Source organism: Trachurus trachurus (assembly GCF_905171665.1).
Source record: "Trachurus trachurus genome assembly, chromosome: 8".
NCBI lineage: Eukaryota > Metazoa > Chordata > Actinopteri > Carangiformes > Carangidae > Trachurus > Trachurus trachurus.
In genome coordinates, this window is record NC_139905.1 from 17526009 (window position 1) to 17544999 (window position 18991).

The window sequence follows — 18991 nt, forward strand, 5'->3', positions numbered from 1 at the left end:
TTCTGCTTTTGTACTGCATGTAGTGCAAGGTGAACTCGCTGGGGAGTTGGGAAAGAAAAAAGAAAAAACAAGACACAAAATTGGAACAAGGCAAAGTGAAGATACAGATTGAACTATAGTGTGAAATACACTTGAACTCAGATTTAATGCCGTTCAAACTATGTAATGACATTTTCAGTTGGTCTGTTCCAAGTCTGTGTGTAGACAAAATGCCTATGAAGACAGAGAAACAGAACTCACTATCCTGAAACTCTTTTTCTCCCCTGGTTGCAATTTGTTCGTCCAGGCCTGACTTAGCTTTTCCTGTTGATGTAGTCGACTGCAGAGGGTTAAAACTACATTTTCCAAAAGGAACACAATCTTTGCCAACGTCCACACGCTTTCGCTTTCCCAACCTTTTTATGTGTCACGAAAACTGATAAAGCTTATTGTCTGACCATGAGATGCCCAGTCAGTGTTAAGTTGTCATTTGGTTATGCACTATTATAATAAAACACATAAAAACGAGCTGATACCCTCCATATCCAAAACAAACAGGACAAAAATCTGAGCACAGCAGTGGTTCCTTTATGTGTTATACAACATCTGGTAAAACAAAAATACATCTGTATTGAACAAATACAAAGTGTCTGTGTGAGCACAGTCTGTCATTGTATCTGTTTCTTCTATAAACACTTCAAAGCAGGTTCCATAGAGGCAATGATGGCAAGTCTTGGAATTCACTGAATTCAGCTTGATATCAGAGGTGGGATTTCTGGTCCGATCCCATTGGCCAGACAGCCACAGGTGTGGTCCATTGTCCATGTGTCATTGGTGGTCCCTGTCACCTTCGAGCATCGCCCTCACTACCTGTGACCTGGGCTCCTATGGGTTGCTGTGTCTCCGATTAAATCCTCCTCCACGACGTTAACGTAGCCTTCTTTCTCCACGCACCCCGCGAGGACCTGCAGCACCAGCCGGAGCCTGCGGTCCATGGCCTGGAGGTGAGGCTGGATGAGGACAGGGGACAGGCGGTCGCGCAGCAGAGACTCCTCCATCAGGGCGCTCAGCTGGTACTCCTCTTTGGCCAGCAGCTGGAGACGCAGGTATGTGGACTTCCTCAGCCTGGAAACATGGGAAGGAAAGAAAACCAAATTCATCATTTCACACGTTAACTAATATCAGAATGATCACTGTTTGCTGTAGACTCGAAAAACATTTTTTTTAATGTATATATATTTAGAATATTTTATTTTCAGATTTTCAGTATAACAAAACTTACATAAACCCAAAAAAGAAAAGAAGTGGCAATGTATCGTGTCCTGGCAAACAATGCTTGTTACACCAGCTCTGCTATTAGTTATAGGAGTTATCAGGTTCTGGAGATGAATACTTGAGATGTGGCAGCCCTATTTGGCCTAGATGGATACCCTGTCTACCATTTGGGAGGTGGGAATCTGACTTCCATGTGTGGAAGTTTCTTAAATGCAATTCGCTCCTTAGTTGTAAAGTTCACTAACAAGCAAATTTGCAAATCTGATATAAAGGTAAATCCTGTAGGTTTTGTCATAATGTCACTAAAATCATGCCAGAGTTATATTAATATATTTTCATTTATTTGCACTTCTGAGAAACAAGAGTTCATACTTATCTAGCATTTTAATTGTGATTTAAATAGAGATTTTGATTATTGTTTCTTGTGTATCAAAGGCAATATGGAGGAGCTAGCTGTCAGTGGCTTATCAAATACATATGACTTATCCTCCAAGATTGATGACTAGACAATAGGCTACATTTCATTCTGTGGTGAACAGGACAATAAAAGAAAAGAGTTGGAAATAACAAAGCTTTAAACTGAGAGAAATCCAAAGGTCTGACCTGCAGCACTGGCTGAGCGGCACCAGGATGGACAGTTCATCATGGGAGTGTTTTCCAAACCTGCAGGTTCAAAGGACACAAACAACTTTAGGTTTTAGACGGCTGTTCAAACCTTCAAACCTTTGTTTCCTTAGTCCTAATGACATTTCATGCACATAAACTCTATATTTAAGGTGAGCTGACGGATTTGAATTAGTTAATCAAATTTCTGATGAACACCTGAGTCACTGTATGACGTCAGTGTGACTATTTTCAGTACAGTGGATCAAACATTCAACTTGTTGCTAGGACCAAAGCTTTTTTTAAAAAAAGAAAAAAAGCAGAAGACTATCTTTACCCTCTTCCGTTGTCGAGGTGAATGATGAAAGTTTCGTTCCCAAACTTCTCGAAGGTTTCATAATGATGACGATCCATATTACCTGCAGAGAGAGAGAGAGGAGGAAAACAGTGAAGAAATACAGCATGAGCCGAGGATGCTGTTGTTGATGATTCAGTTTAAAAGAGACACATTCATACATTTATACGCAATGCTACACCCAAAGTCTTTGCCGCGTACCCATTAAGAAGTCAAAGATGGTCATGTCCATGATGTCCAGCAGTCGAGTGCCGTGATCGTATGGGGGTGTCTGTTTCACCTCATCACAGTAATCTGGATCCACCTCCCACCTGAGAATACAAAAAAGTGTTTTAAAATCTCATCAGTTAAATATTAATTACAATAAATGTAGACGATTATATAATCAGCACAGATCAGTCAGGTGAAGTGTGTCAGTGCTGACAGATTCATTGTCATGGTTCACCAGCGTCTTTTCCTTACTCTGCTTTCTTGCGTTTGTGGTAGGAGCGTCTCCAGGGGTTTCTCCAGGTCTTCCGCTTGGCCAGGTTCAGGTCTGGCAGGAACGCTGCTAATGATCCTTCGATCTGGTCTGGTTTTCCGCACAGAGCATGCTCAGTGGAGCAGTAATAAGAGCATTCTCCATAGAAGCAGACGTTATTGGCTGTAGAGGGGGAAAAAGCCAACACGCTGTCAGAGAGTAGAAGCAAGAGGCGGTTTTCCTACTTTGGCTGAATGTGAACGAGAGAGTAATTAGACAATGAAAAAACAGGATGGTTTTCTAATCTCAGGTTCAGGGTTCAACACAGAGACAAGAGCGAGTGCTGACCCAGCAGTGTTGTCCCTGCTCAGACAGAGATCCTCCTCTATCCTCTATTCACACATCTTCCCACTGACATGATGTACATACAGATGAAAGCATTTTCTTTTCAATTTTACATTTTATTCGTGTTGTTTTCAGCAAATCTGGTACACTTGTCCTTGAGATTTTTCAAACCAAAGCATGCAATTTAACTCTGCATCGCTATGGTTTTAATTAAAAAGCTGCTTTAATGTTGACATCTTTGAGAAAATGTAAACCTCTGTGGGCAGCTACTCCTCTGTGACAAATGATGTACAGTACAAAGTATATAATGATATTCATGGTTTAAATTACCCTGTCATTTTAAGATCTGATGTCCTGAAGATTTGTTTGAGTCAAATTCAGTTCATTCATCATTTGTTAATGTTACGTATTAAGTTATACAGTTAGTTGATGCTTTTGGGAGTAACCCGACTTACAGTACCATCCCCTGGTGACTTTTGGCTTTGGCTTGATGTCTGATCATACGTGCTGCACTGTTGCTATTTTCACCAGGGCAGGACATATGTACATACGCATGCGTAACCCACTGTGTGTGTAATGCGTATGTTAAATTCCCCCCTCCTGCTGGTTAGAGGCCATATGTTTAATCATTTCTCTGTTTCTCTTTTACTTAGGTTATCCAGTTCTCGGCTTAAAGGTGGGAGGACCTTATACTATAAATTCAGCCACTGCTATTTTGGAGTTCTTAATGGTTGTGCGGCGTGTTAGATGCATTTTGGTTTTTATATTTTGATTGATGGATCTGGTAGTGCTATTTTAGAGGTTTTATTTGGTTAGAGTTGTGTTTCTTATGTTAGGTCAGAGGGAAGACACCAGATCCTTTGTGGGTTGTTTCTTTCTTTTGACTAGTCCTTCAGTCTTTTGTTCTTGTTTTGTTGTCATCTTGTGGATTGAGGCCAATCAAAAGGATTATATGACAAATAAAGCATTTCTCTTCTTCACTGCAACACTATGGCTGAGCTGTTTATGTTTGAGGACTCCCATTTTGGGGCTAAAAACCTCTAAGGGGTCGTAACAGCAGAGCAGCAGTGTCTTAAAAGTGAAGCCAGAGAGATCCTGTTGTCTTGCGCTCTGTCTTAAAAAAAGGCTGAACCCCAGCAGCGATCAAGCTGTGCTGAACTGCAGAGGCTGGCAGAGTCACTACCTGGTGAGATGAAGAAGGTACTCCACAGCTTCTTATCGCGTGTCACATCTCTGATCTCCCTTGTCATATTGACGAGACGTCCTGCCACCGGGGGAACTCTTCGGAAGTCAAGGATCCTGAAGCCAGAGAGGAGAGGAGAGGAAATCGGATTACATAACATTTTAAACATCAGACAGTTTAAAGCGAAAAAAGGGACATTTTTTTAAACGGATGGTTTGGTCTGAACTTGTGCTGTTTATGTGAGTTTGTGTCGTTCGCCCTTGACATCAGTGTTGCCATAGTTGCAGATTGGAAGATCAATATGAAACTACTGTCTAAAACAGTGGTTCCCAAACCTTTTGTGGCCAAGGCACACCAAAGGACAAGTAAAAATCTCAAGGCACACCTATTGTTCAAAATAGCCTTCATAACACGTGTTATCACTTATATCATGTAAAATATCTGTAAATGTGCATAATTATTTAATAATGCCAAATAAAATGTGACAAAGACAACTACTGTAGGCTACATTACTCACGAAATCATATTTTTTTAACGAAATATTTCAAAAATGTATTTGAAACTTTATCAAATTAGGCTTCATCAAAGCAGCAATACAACCATTTAAACCAGACAGGTCACAATAATCGTCCATGGTCCTACAGATTGATCAGCATTGAAACATATTGTGCGAAATATGGGGTTCTCTTTGAGGATTTTTTTTTTAAGAATTGTTTTTAGGTATATAGTTTGCCTCTGTATTATGAAATGAGCGCATACAAAGTACTGATAGTAAATTAAAAATAATTATTTTTTGTGTAGTTGTATATTGCAATAATAATGTATGGTTGTCACAAAATCCCACGGCACACCTGGACTTGCCTCACGGCACACCAGTGTGCCTCGGCACACCGTTTGGGAACCACTGGTCTAAAAAACAGCTGTACCAGCTCATTCTCATCTTATCTGCAGTAAAATAGCAGACATCACATGTCAAAGATGGTCTAAACAAAGACAGCCTGTAGAAAAAGTGGGACACCTGGATCAGTTTCTTCACAGAAAAATAATGTTGGGCGATTTCCCATCAAATTTGTCAATATAGAACTTGATCTGTACGGTTTCTGCACAGAAAACGTATAACTAATTAATCATCTTTACAGTGTGCTGTGTCTGCTTGTGTGATTGACATCAAAAACAGCATTTACTGTCACTCAACATCTACTTATGAGCCAAACAAGGACATTTTCAAGTGTCTGCCTCGCCAACACGATGCGGTAACTATGATCTGCTCTAACCCGCTGCTCACTGTATGTTCAGATGGTACAGAGCAGGTTCATTCTGCCTCCACTTCTAGTCCCTCTGTTCACTCGCTCTCATTCTTTTCTTACGCTCCTGTGTCGGAACGTGATACGTCCTCAGCCTCTGTTTAGCCTGTCTCACTGTATGTTTTGTGTCCAAATGACCCCGGACCAGTGTGAGACTCAGACTAAGCCTCCTGGGAGCAGGCAGACACACAGACAGACTGGCTGAGTGGAACACAGTTGGCGAAACTTAAGCCTACAGAGGACAGCATTCAGGAGCAGCAAACTGCACCGTCACGTTGGGCCCTGGTGACAAAGGAGCACCTGTGAGTGTGTGTGCATGAGTGTGTGTGTGTGTGTGTAGAGGAGAAGGGGAGGGGGCTGTGAGAGCACACTCGGACGTCTATTTCTGTGCACCCTGCTTAGTACAAACACACCCCTGAGTCACAAGGAGTTCACGACAGATGGTACGATGGCACGAAGAACAGTGAGATTTAGATTTAGTGGCGATGTTACAAATCTTCAGGATATTTTAAGTACATTTCATTACGACAGTCTGGAATTAGAAATCAAATAAAAGAAACTTAAAGCTGAGCAAAAAAAAAAACATCCTCCTCCTCTGCATGCCTGATTTCCTCTGATTCACAAGCAGCCCTGCATGGTGCACGCAAACAAAAACAAACTGCTTTCTAGGGTTATCCCCCCCCTCACTCCTCCCCTGATACCTCCGTTGTAATGGTGTGTCTGTGATTTCCTGTTTGGCTCTATTTTCCTGCCCACACAAACACATGCTACTGACCTCACAGAACAGGCAGCCAGAAAGAAAGAGAGAGAGAGAGTGTGTGTGTGTGAACTAATTACTATGCCCTCCAAAGACCCAAAGACGACCAGTGGTCCATTTATCATCCTCCCCCGGAATCCCAAACCATCATATTTGACTTTTCCTAGCACCCGTCTCTTTTGAGAAGTCTTTTTTTTTTTTTTTAAGTCCTTAGAGTGAAAGGATCATGGAGAAATCAATATCCTCAGCAGCAAGTAGAGGAGATGTTCCCAGCTCGCTGTGTGTTATCTAATCCCTCATGTACTTAATCCTATTCAAATTTTCACAGCTTAAATCCATTATGGCGCACCTCCGGTTTATAATAGGGGTTAAAATGTCGCTGTCTGTGTGAACGAACATGTGTGACTTGTCATTCTTTCCTGGAACAGAGTGTGAGGGATGATTCGAAAAAGCATTCTTAACAGGAACGAGGTGAGTCACTGAGAAATTTCACACAGCACAATAGTTTTTTTTGTTGTTGTGTGTGGATGGGAGGTGTGCGGGAGAAAAAACTCACCTGTCCAAGTGAAAAGCAGCGATCTCAGCGTTGTGCCTCTCGAAGTCAGAGAAGTAGAAGAAGTCTGGAGGGGTTTCCTGCTCCCGTGTCTGCCTGAAAGACAATGGTTACAAGGAGACATTAAACACAACATCAGCAGGAAATGGTGTTTTTAGTCAAAGCCGTCAATTTCTTCTTAGTTTGATCTCTTTGTACTCTTGTATTTCACATCTGTAAATTTAGATGAGAGGAACAGTCAGAAGTTGGATAATAATAATAATAATAATAATAATAATAATAATAATAATAATAATAATAATAATAATAATAATAAATCATCTTACAGTAAACGTATTGGAGGGCTGATAATAATATTCATCCTGAGCTCAAAAATGAGAAAGCTGAACATGTGAATTCATGTAACGTCCTGCAGCTCCTCCCTTGTATCATCTGTCCCTGAGTCCTGACTCATCAGGAGGGAGATGATGTTACAAACAGTAATGTAACAAAGACTCAGAGGGCAATTTAAAATCATATCTCCACACTGACCCTTGATTTTTCTACTCAGATGTCCTTTTTTTTTTTAAGGCTGCTGTCCTTTGATTTGAGACATCTCCGCTCCCGTCTATGCAGATCTCCTCAGCTTTCATCTTTCTTTCTTTTTTTTTCCTGCAGCGTGAAACTCATCTCAGCGTCCCTTTGTAGGACACAAGCTGACGCATGAGACCAAAGTCTGTGTGGACAAGGCTGCTGAGGGGGAAGCTGGATGAGACTTTTTTTTTTGCTCACATCCTGCTGTCATCCTCTCAGCAAACACACACACACAAACACACACACACACGTACATCTAGGAGAGGTGAATCTCTGCCAACCAAGCCATAGATCTGAGTCAGGGACTGCTACGTATAGCCCCCTTTGTGTCCATCTTTCTCTCCATCTGTCTGTCAGTTGGATTTAATGATATTATCTCTCCCATACACATGTAGAGTGTAGCCACACCTGAAATAACCTGCTGTGTAACTGCTCTGCTTTCTCACACTCAGCTAAAACCACAGCCACATATACGCACATCCTCCTTCTCCACCTTCCTTTACCCCCCACCTCCCTCCCCTCCTCCTCTTCCACCACTCCATTAGTGTGGATTGTACCTGAGGACGGAGCAGTGCATTATTTTCCCTCCTCCTCCCCCCGTTTCTCCCTATTTTCCTTAAACAAAACCAAGCCACTGACAAAGGAAAATTACCTCCCCCTCCTTTTCTTTTCCATGTCACTTACTGTAGCTACCTGTGCACATTTTACATTGCAGCTATTGTAATTCTTTCTTTCCCACCCAACACCAGGAGGGCTCTGATGGGGTTTTTTATGTTTTGTTTTCAGGGTGCATAGTGGCAGGGGATGAAAGATACTGTGTAGATGAAAAGGGAGTGCAGTAAGAGGTGACCTCAAAGCACCTGTAACTGCACCTTGTTATCATTCAAATAAGCCATTATCAAGACCCCTTATCACGTATAGATAATCATGGTTGCTGACGGGCTCAGCATCACAACAAGACGCACTGAGATCTGAAAATTTCCCCCTTATTTTTGCCCTGGGTCGGACATAATAACAGCCTTCACTTGAATAAGTTATCCTCTATGGAAGATTTGCAAGAAACAGAAAAAAAATCTACAGTTCAAGCTCCTTTTCAGCAAGGAACTTCTAACTACATTTATGTTGAAGCTTTTTGGCCATATATGAGTTTTGTATTATGTTTCTTCCCCAAATTCAATTTTCACTGTGCGAACTATGTAACATAAACCTGACTGACGGGCATTACAGACTTTAGTTTCCATGGTCACCAGGATGTAGAAGGCAATTTCCTGTCAGAGAGGAAGCTCCTTAGAATTTTGAATGTAGCAGGTTTGAGACACACACACACACACACTCAAAAAAGTTCCCCCTCATAGTTATGTACACACACTCCCTTTTAGCAGTGAGTGTCCTTGATAATAAAAGCCCCTTTATGTGAAGGAGTGTGTGATTAGGGGAATGCACTGTTCATACTGTAGTTTCGATGTGTGTGTGTGTGTGTGTGAGAGTGTGTGTGTGAGTGATGAAACTGAACTGCATGCCTATGTGGCCTCAGTTTGCGCTGACTTGGCAGTTTTAATGCTCTTTCATGAGCTTAGACCTGCACAGTGGAGGGTTATATTAGAGAAAGATGGGAGAGAGAGAGAGAGAGAGAGGAGGGAGGGAAGGAGGGAGGGAAGGAAGGAGGGGTGAACACCACAACAGCTGTGGCCCAGACTGCATAGGCACTCCTCTTTTCTTATTTTCTATCTCTTTTTCTCTCTCACACACACACACACACCAAGACACAGTGTCACAAAGGCAGACTGCAGAGAGGGGGCAGTAGAGACAAACTCAGTGAGAGAAATCCATCGCGATAATAACCCCTTCCATGTCACCTTTGGGGGGTGAAGCTGATGAGGGCAAGTCAGCAACTCTCTTTTCACGCGTGCATGCTGAGTAAAGACGAAATCAAACGTAGCTTGTTTTTTTTTTCCCTTTCCCCTGCCAGGTGGTGTGGGCTGTTTTAGAGATGACAGGAAAACATGTCTAATCAAGCATTTTTCAACCTCTATCCGGAGAAAAATGGTGCCAGCGCAGCAGGTAGACGAAAAAATATTCAGTGCCTATACTCCCACTGACCAAGTGCTGCAGTGATCCAACATATGAAATGATGGAGTGTGTGTGTGTGTGTGTGTGTGTGTGTGTGTGTGTGTGTGTGTGTGTGTGTGTGTGCACTGTTGTACCTATCTAAGAGGGGACATCGGCGTCGTTACACATTCACCAACAGGGGACCAAGCAGCCAACAGGGGACTTTTTTTAGGTCCCCTCTTGGACATGCTTTAAATCAACTTAAAATCATGTGAAAAACCTTCTGGTTAATTTTTTTAACTTTAGCCAAGAGGGGACCTGAGTGTGTGTGTGTGTAAAATACCATATTCAGCAGTGCCCCGGCAGGCTGGAGCAGGGTTTTTAACGACTCATTCACACACGTCGTTTCTTACACTCCTCCATAGTGTGAACGACTTGCAGCCCCGGCAGCCTTTCAGACTGTAGAGAGGCTATCAAACAGGCTCCTTAGTGAACAAACCAGTACCTTGAAACATAATTTGTTATTCTTTGTAACAAAATATAAAGGTTCTGTTTTCATGGATGTCTTAAGTTTAAACTCAACACTGTATTAGGTATAATAGACATTTTAAAATATTGAAAAAATTGATCACCCATAACAAAATTTTAAATAAAATGGTAATTTAGATCATTTCTGTTGAATTCTGATTAAACATTAAAAATAATTGACCTTGCTATTGTTGCTTGTCCAGTTTTTTTAAGCACAGGGTTTCAATTTTACAATATACATGTGTTCTCAATCTGTATAGGAATTATTAGTTGACTTACATTGCAGAAAAAGGTCCACACTTGGTTTATATGGAATGACAGGCGTCCACTGTTGGTTGGTGCATAATGACACACGACCCCACTTAGTTAGCATGGAGTGACATACACACTCCATCATGTGAGTGTGAAGTGATTTTTGGTTTTTAAGAGAAAACTTTCATCAAAACTTAACACAAAAATGTATAATGAGTAGCACCAATAATGTTGTAATTATTTTTAAAATGTAGGATGTACTACTGCAACACACATTTCTACAGTCTATTAATTTTTTAAGAGAGGGTTTTAGGATTTAGGGTAATCTTAATGTACTTGCATCATAAATCTGTATTCATAAGGATGTATTTTATTTACTGTTTTATATTACAGAAAACTCAATGGCAACCTATGATGATATATTATGTAGAAGTAAACCATCAAAGAGTAACTGATATTAATGTATTGGCACGGCAATTTGTTATCTTTGGGGAAAATACAGAGGGTTTGGGAGATCATCAGTTTGTCAGAGATACAAGGGATAATTCATTGAGAGGATTAATCTCACAAAGTCCCTATGTTAAACTATTGCCAGACACATTTCTACAGTCTATTAATTTTTCACTGTACTGGTGTTTTATACTACTTAACTGCATTATTGTCATGGGAAAACACAGTTTGACATGGCCTGATGGCTCAGAGCCACAAAAAGTTACTTTTTGGCCACGTACATCTCATATAGATAAAGCCCTGTTGGGGGCACCTATTGTCAGACTTTTACTTTTTAAATGCATGTAATTTCAATTAATTTTAATGTATTTGCGTCATAAATCTGTATAGGAATTATTTGTTGATTTACGTTTTAGAAAAAGGTCCACACTTGGTTTATATAGAATGACAGGGGTCCACTGTTGGTTGGTGCATAATGATACAAGTGCCCACTTAGTTAGCATGGAGTGAAATACACACTCCATCATGTATGAATAAGAAAGAAATAAGCAAAAGTGATCATCCGTAAGATAAATTTTTCATCAAAACTTAACACAAACATTTCTAATAAAGTAGCCCAATAATGTTGTAATTCTTTTTAAATGTAGGGTGCACTACTGCAACACACATATCTACAGTCTATTATTTTTTCCCCTACAAGAGTTTTATACTCCTTGACTGCATTTTTGTTATAGGAAAAAATATTTGAATTAAAACTCAGGGTTTTAGGTCATTTTAATGTACTTGCATCATGAATCTGTATTTATGAGGATGTATTTTATTTACTGTTTTACATTACAGAAAAAGGTCCACACTTGGTTTATATGGAATGACAGGGGTCCACTGTTGGTTGGTGCGGAGTGACATACACACTCCAGCAAAGCAGAAAGGAGAGAAATTGCTGAGTTTTAAGATACATTTTAAATCTAAATTTAATACAAACATTTGTAACTATTAATACACACAACACACACAAACACATGCAAACACACATATTTCAACTTAAAGTAGCACTGGTAAAGTTGTAATTGTAGTTTTGTTTTTAAACATGGGGTTAGGGTTAGTTACTGTGAAAACTCAATGGCAACCTTCCATGATACTTAACCCTCTAGGCGCCAGAGTTTATTTAGGAAAATATTAAGTTTGGATTTCAGGATTTCACAAGGCTGTAGCTTTTAAATGGTCAGAGATAAATCTATGGTGTAAATGAGAAAAATATTCACAATGACCTAAAGTTTGTGATAGGAGTAAATGTACTCATCTAATTTGCATATTGTGACGTCACCGGGTGGCAGCCCCATTGGATTACGTGACTTCCAGTAAAACTGAATTTGAAACATATTTACACAGGAAAAAAAATTATATTGACATCTCATCCTCAAAGTAAAGGAACAGGGGTGTGATTGGAGCACATTTACAGTCCCCCCCCCTCCGCCCCTCCCTCCCTCCCAGCCCCGCAGGTCCGTGTCGCGGTACCGCGGACGAGCAGCGGTGCCGGCGGGACTCCTCGGCCGCTTCGGCCGCCGTATGACAGACTTCCCCCCGGCCGGGGGAGGGAGGGGGGAGTCTCCCGGTCGTCGGCGGCGCCGAGGCTCCCCCCTCCCGGCCGGGAGTCTGTCATACAGCGGCTGAAACTAGCGAGGAGTCCCGCCGCGGCACCGCTGCTCGTCCGCGGTACCGCGACACGGACCTGCGGGGCTGGGAGGGAGGGAGGGAGGGAGAGGAGGAGGGGGGGGGTTGACGAGTGTGTGTGTGTGTGTGTGTGTGGTGTGTGGGGGGGCGCACGGTGTTTCTCAAGACCTGAAGTTCACTTCCTGGTCGCTCTGAGCTGCGTGAGCTGCGTGAGCTCCGCGAGAAAAAGCGGAGCGCCTGTGCGCCAATCAAACTTTTTTTTTCTCAGATATTTTGTAGAAAAACACACCCACAAATGACGTCAGGATTGAAGCTGAACGTGTTCGCCATCTAGTGGTACCAAGCAGTAACAATATAGGGCAGTAGATTTAAAGATATGGGCTGTTTTATCCAAGCATGCTGCCTGTCGCAATAATGCGACTTTGGCGCCTAGAGGGTTAAGGGAATATTTCAGTTATTGACATTTATGGCTCAACAATAAAACATGTATGGGAAAATAAAAGAGGAGCTGGGGGGTCATCAGTTTGTCTGAGATACAAGGGATAATTCTTCTAGAGGATGGATTAACCTCAAAAGCTCAAAACTTTCATCAAAACTTAATACAAACATTTATAATGAAGTAGCAACGGTAATGTCGTGTTTTTTTATGTGGGGTGTACTGTGAAAACTCAATGGCAACCTACGATGATATATTATGTACAAGTAAACCATCAAAGAGGTACTGATATACAACAATTTGATATGGGAAAATACAGAGGGAATGGGGGATTATCAGTTTGTCAGAGATACAAGGGATAATTCATTGAGAGGATCCCTATGTTAAACTATTGCCACACACATTCACACAGTCAAAATGTTTCAGTTCTAGATTGGACTATTGCAATGCACTTTATGTTGGCGTCTCCCAGTCTTCGCTCAGTCGCCTCCAACTTGTCCAAAACGCTGCTGCCCGTCTTTTAACTAACACTAATAGACGTGAGCACATTACTCCTGTTCTTAACTCCCTTCACTGGCTCCCTGTCCCTTACAGAATTGATTTTAAACTTTTAATGTTTGTTTTTAAAGCACTTAACGGCCTGGCCCCACTGTATTTATCTGAGCTACTTTATTAGAAATGTTTGTGTTAAGTTTTGATGAAAAATTTATCTTAAGGATGATCACTTTTGCTTATTTCTTTCTTATTCATACATGATGGAGTGTGCATTTCACTCCACTTACTTACATTCAAAACAGACTGACTGAAACATGGGTACATGCAATATAGAGTCACAGAGCATTTTTATGAGCTACCATTCTCTGCCAGAAATGTTGTCTGGGAACAACATCTTACTTAACATGGCACAAGAAATTAGGATTCATCAGATTGCCAAAGATACAAGGGATAAGGCATTGTGTGGATGGAATAACCCCAAATAGCTCAATGTTGAACTGCTGCAACACAAATAAAAAAAGTTGACAGTCAGTACGTTTACATGACACTTGAAAAAACCGAATTATTGCCTTAATCCGACTATAACTGGACAACTGAAGTGCATGTAAACACCTTAGTCCGACTGAAATCGGAGTTGAGAACACCCAGATAATGCGATTGGAATTCGATTTTCTCCGTCATGTAAACACCTTAGTCGGAGTATAACTGGACAATGCATGTGCGCATGCTCCACAACAGTAGAGACGGCACAAAGTGGAGCAGAGAAGCCGCCCGCACCCGGCCAAGTAAAGAAAAAAAAACAACATCAGCGCCGCCGCCGAGTCAATGCATTTCACACAGCGCAACCAGCAAGAGTGTTTTTTTTTGAGAGAGAGAGAGAGAGAGAGAGAGAGAGAGAGAGAGAGAGAGAGAGAGAGAGAGAGAGAGAGAGAGAGAGAGAGAGAGAGAGATGAAAAAAGGAAGCCCGTATCCTATTCTCAGCGCGCATCCAGCCCAGACTGCTGCGTCTGGTCGGGAACTGCAGTTGAGAATTTATTATTAAGCTTACTAAGTTGTTTATATCCAGTTTTTAGGAGGTGACAGAAAAGTCAACAGGACAGGGGGGCGTATTAACCGGCTGAAGCAACGGGTGACTTCGCATGCGGGGGCGGACCCCGTCAGTTATTCGGTTTTCTCAGTTGCATGTATATTGAGACAAGGACAGAAGTCCGACTTGATGCCAAAATCGAATTTTGAGCATAGCTCGATTAAGCTCTGCATGTAAACGTACTGAGTGGTGTGGACCGTGTCTGAGGAATATAGTTCTTGCTGTGTCCTAATTGTCCTTTACAAGGCTTTGTAAGGCTTTGCATGTGTTTTTATATTTATGCGTTCCTTTATTTCCCTTGATTTTCTAAATACCTTTTAATAAGTAGTTTAACAGGGTTTTTGGGGGGTTATTCCGTCCACACACTGACATATTCCCTGTATCCATGACAATCTGATGAATCCAAATTTCTTATTCCATGTTAATTGTTGTTCTCAGACAGCATTACTACTAGCAGACAATGGTGGCTCATATAAAGGCCCTTTCACCGAATATTATAACAGGTAATTACACACCTTCACAAAACTCATCAAAGAACTGACAATTCTTTAGACAAAATGGAATATTGCTGGTACACCCACTCTTTACAGTTGCCACAGAAGTTGAATCACCAAAGGCCATAGGTGCGTAGGTAGCACATGGCCAACCTAAGACCTGGGGATACCTGTGTCTCAGTCGGTCTGATTTGGATATAAGATGTTGGCTGAAAGAAGGTAGAAACTCTGAAGCCCAACCTGAAAATACCTAACGACCATCGTCAGCTACGACAAACCATCCCCCACACTGCCCACACTCAAGGACTGACACAGGTCATCTGGCACTCACTCCGCTCTCACTCCATTCACTCACTTCTCAGATCCCAGTTCAACAACTCTACCTTAAAGTTAGGACCTGTGAAATACATGAGTGCTGGTGACTTAACTACTTCAATGTAGAGGAATGTTTCGTGCCCACATCATAGACTGAAACCCCATTAAAAATGTTCAACTCTACTTAGAAAACTGTGTGTAAATGTAATGAAGTCACATTGCTTACTACAACATGCACAAGGTTATACCTAGATAATAAGGAATATACACACTTGTGTTTAGCTGGGTACTGAAACGAAAGAAAATCATTAGGAAACAACCAAAATAGATAACAAATGAATTACTTAAAATATAAATAAATTAGATAACGTTTTACCATCTTCTGAACACAATTAATTGAATTTGTTTATAATCCACTTCAGATGCTATGAATAAGGTAATATGGGATTGTTGAATGTACAATCCACACATCCTGAAAGCAACCAGACCCATTTCTGCTTAGCACCAGTGTGAACTGAATACAGCTTTTATTGTGTACTTCCCACTTAATATAAACTCTCTGACCCTGTGCCAATCCTGTACCTTTTGACAACTTTAAATTAGGTTTCAATTCATACACCAATTTCATCTATAGATGTGTATGACTATGTGATACAGTGTGTAATATACAGAAGGAAAAAGAACACACATTTAGTTTTAGTTTTAACTTTTGTTGTGGACCAAAAATATGCAGACAGGTATACATGAAGAGCTAATAGTTTGGTAAGTAAAAATGTGTGTTGCAGTAGTTCAACAGTGGGTATTTTGGAGTTATTCCATCCACTATAGCTGATTTATCCCCTGTATCTCTGGAAATCTGATAAATCCTAATTTCAGAAACATTTCTACTGGCACACCATGGTTGATCATATAAAGGCTGACAAAATATTATACTGATCACAAGGCATCACACACCTTTACAAAACTCATCAAAGACTTGACAGGGTGGATTATTGCTGGGACACCCACTCTTTACAGTTGCCACAGAAGTCCATAGGTGTGTAGCACATGGCCAACCTAGGACTGGGGAATTCCACTGTCTGTTAGTCTGATTTGGATATAAGATCTTGGCTGAGGGATGCTAGTCTTTTCCAGGTTGCCCTTCAGAGTTGCTAACGACCATCGTCAGCTACAAGAAACCATCCCCCACACTGCCGACAGTCAAGGACTGACACAAGTCGTCTGGCACAGATTTAAAGCCCTCACTCACTTCTCAGCCAGTTCCACATTTAGAGTGGAGAGTGGAGGTAGAGTTAAGCCTACCACACACATAAAGATAATCGGGCTGATTTTGCCCCGATCTTCCCCCTTCCGACCAAAGACAAAAATCGGCCGATTATCCTAAGGTTTTAAGATTATTTTATGAGATTCTCTTGTAGTGTGAGGTGTGTTAAGAGTCAAAATTCTCACAACAATCGCCTCAGAAAACGTTCGGCGCTGAATTGATAATCGTAAATATTAAACATGTTCAATATTTACAAATCAAAAGTCATATTGCATGTGGAAAGCTGGTGTTGTGCTGAGAAGTGCCAAGCTCTGCATGCTGCTCGCAGCAAGCCACTTCTCGACACAACACCGGTAATCCCACAGAGAGCCACGGTGCAGCCCTGGCATTACATGAGGTTCACACAGACATTCACGCATACACAGGAGATTTCCTGATAGCCGATAGCAAAGACGGTAGCGATCATAGCCAGCAACAGCCAGCAATAGAGCAGCCATGTTTAAATGATCATGTGACCGCCGCTCACAGCCGCTTTACTGCTCGGCCTCCGAAGCCACAGACACACACAGATGGTATCGTTGTAAAGGCTGAAGTGTCCCGCTTTCATTTTAAAAAATTACATCGCTCTCATTGTCCATTCCGGAAATAGACCCGAAAGAGTAGCTACAACAATACGGATCTCTTTCTGAGTTTTCTGACCGGAGGGTCACGACTCTGAAAAATCTTAATGTGTGTGGTGTGTTGTGTTTGGAATATCACAGCACACCACACACAATACGATCAAAACTGTTCAATCACAGATTTTTTATCTTCACGTGTGGGGTCTTTCACAGATAAAAAATTGGTTGAAATTTAGAGAATCTTTATGTGTGTACCAGGATTTAGGATCTGTGAAATACATGAGTGTTGATGACTTCACTACTTCAATGTAGAGGAATACTTTTGTGTCCACATCATGGACTGAAGTCTATGGGTGGGAATTGAGAACCGGTTCCTCTTCAGAACTGGTTCCCACGTGATCATTTCCTTGGGATTGTGTGCGTGCCTGCTTAATGATTCCGCTTATCGATTTTGCTTTTTTTCCTTTGCAAATGTGCATGTTTCTAACCCAAACAACACATGCTGTGTTCAGGTCAGAACGAAGGCAAACACGGCGTCGAGACAGAAACGCTCTAAAGTGTCGGGGTAGATGTGATGTGACAAAAAATATTCAGATTTATAAAACACTGCAAGTAAAGTGCCTACAAGGCACATACATAATGTAGATAGTAAGGAATATACACACTTGTTGTTGTGTTTAGCTGGGTACTAAAACATCAAAAAAATCATTAGGAAGCAACCCAAATGTGTAACAAATTAATCACTGAATCAGATTGCCATTCTACTATTTGTTTTCAAAATAAATTTGATTAGAATTAGATTTATTGTGTACCTCCCACTTAACTCATTGAGTGCCATTGACGTACATACTGTATACGTCAAACGCAGTTTTCTGCGGCTGGTAAATGGGGACGCTGTCGCCCACACTGTGAGTAATTTTGGGGTTTCTGGGATGTGTAGAACGAATGAGACTGTAGATCAGAGCAAGAAGTGAAATAGAAGGAGAAGACGAGTGCTATCGCTACACAGAGATAAAAAAAAAGTTGGAAAAAGTTTCTATTTCTAGAGAAAAACGACGGGCAGAGCCTGGAACAAGTGTAACGTGGAGCTGTGATGAAACATTTCTCTTACAGATGATCACTTTTGCTTATTTCTTTCTTATTCATACATGATGGAGTGTGTATGTCACTCCATGCTAACTAAGTGGGCACTTAGTGGGTATCATTATGCACCAACCAAGAGTGGACCCCTGTCATTCCATATAAACCAAGTGTGGACCTTTTTTTTCTGCAATGTAAAACAATAAGTAAAATGCATCCCTATTAATATAGATTTAGAATGCAAGTACATTAAAATTGATTGAAACCATGTGCTGTTAAAAAGTAGAAGAGTGACAATAGGTGGCCACCACAGAGCTTCATCTATATGGGACATTAGGTGACTACAGAATAACACTTTGTGGCTCTGGGCCATCAGACCATGTTGAATCCTGAGTTTAGTTATTTAAAAGTAGTTTTCCCATGACAACAATGCAGTCAAGGAGTATGAAACTTCATTAAGTCAAAAACTTGACAGACTGTAGAAAGGTGTGTTGCAGTGGTATATTACTTAGTGAGGTTAATCCATCCTCTAGAAGAATTATCCCTTGTATCTCAGACAAACTGATGACCCCCCAGCGCCTCCTTTATTTTCCCATACATGTTTTATTGTTGAGCCATAAATGTCAATAACTGAAATATTCCCTTAAGTATCTTGATAGGTTGCCATTGAGTTTTCACAGTACATTCCATGTTTTAAAAAAACTACAATGACAACTTCACCAGTGCTACTTTAGTTTAAATATGTGTGTTTGCATGTGTTTGTGTGTGTGTGTTGTGTGTATTAATAGTTACAAATGTTTGTATTAAATTTAGATTAAAAATGTATCTTAAAACTTAGCAATTTATTTCATTTCTGCTTATCC

General features: G+C 41.0%; 1 protein-coding gene across 1 annotated transcript in view; it reads right to left on the reverse strand.

Moving 5' to 3' along the window:
* Positions 1-545: 545 nt before the first annotated feature.
* The window catches only part of fam20ca (FAM20C golgi associated secretory pathway kinase a), a 49754-nt gene continuing 31308 nt past the window's right edge, over positions 546-18991 (reverse strand). The window contains exons 4-10 of the mRNA XM_083977573.1: positions 6818-6910; positions 4201-4316; positions 2675-2855; positions 2414-2523; positions 2195-2276; positions 1858-1917; positions 546-1104 (exon numbers count right to left, since the gene is read on the reverse strand). Of these exons, the coding sequence (XP_083833699.1) occupies positions 846-1104; positions 1858-1917; positions 2195-2276; positions 2414-2523; positions 2675-2855; positions 4201-4316; positions 6818-6910 (901 nt within the window). The 3' untranslated portion in view covers positions 546-845. The remainder of the gene's footprint in view (positions 1105-1857; positions 1918-2194; positions 2277-2413; positions 2524-2674; positions 2856-4200; positions 4317-6817; positions 6911-18991) is intronic.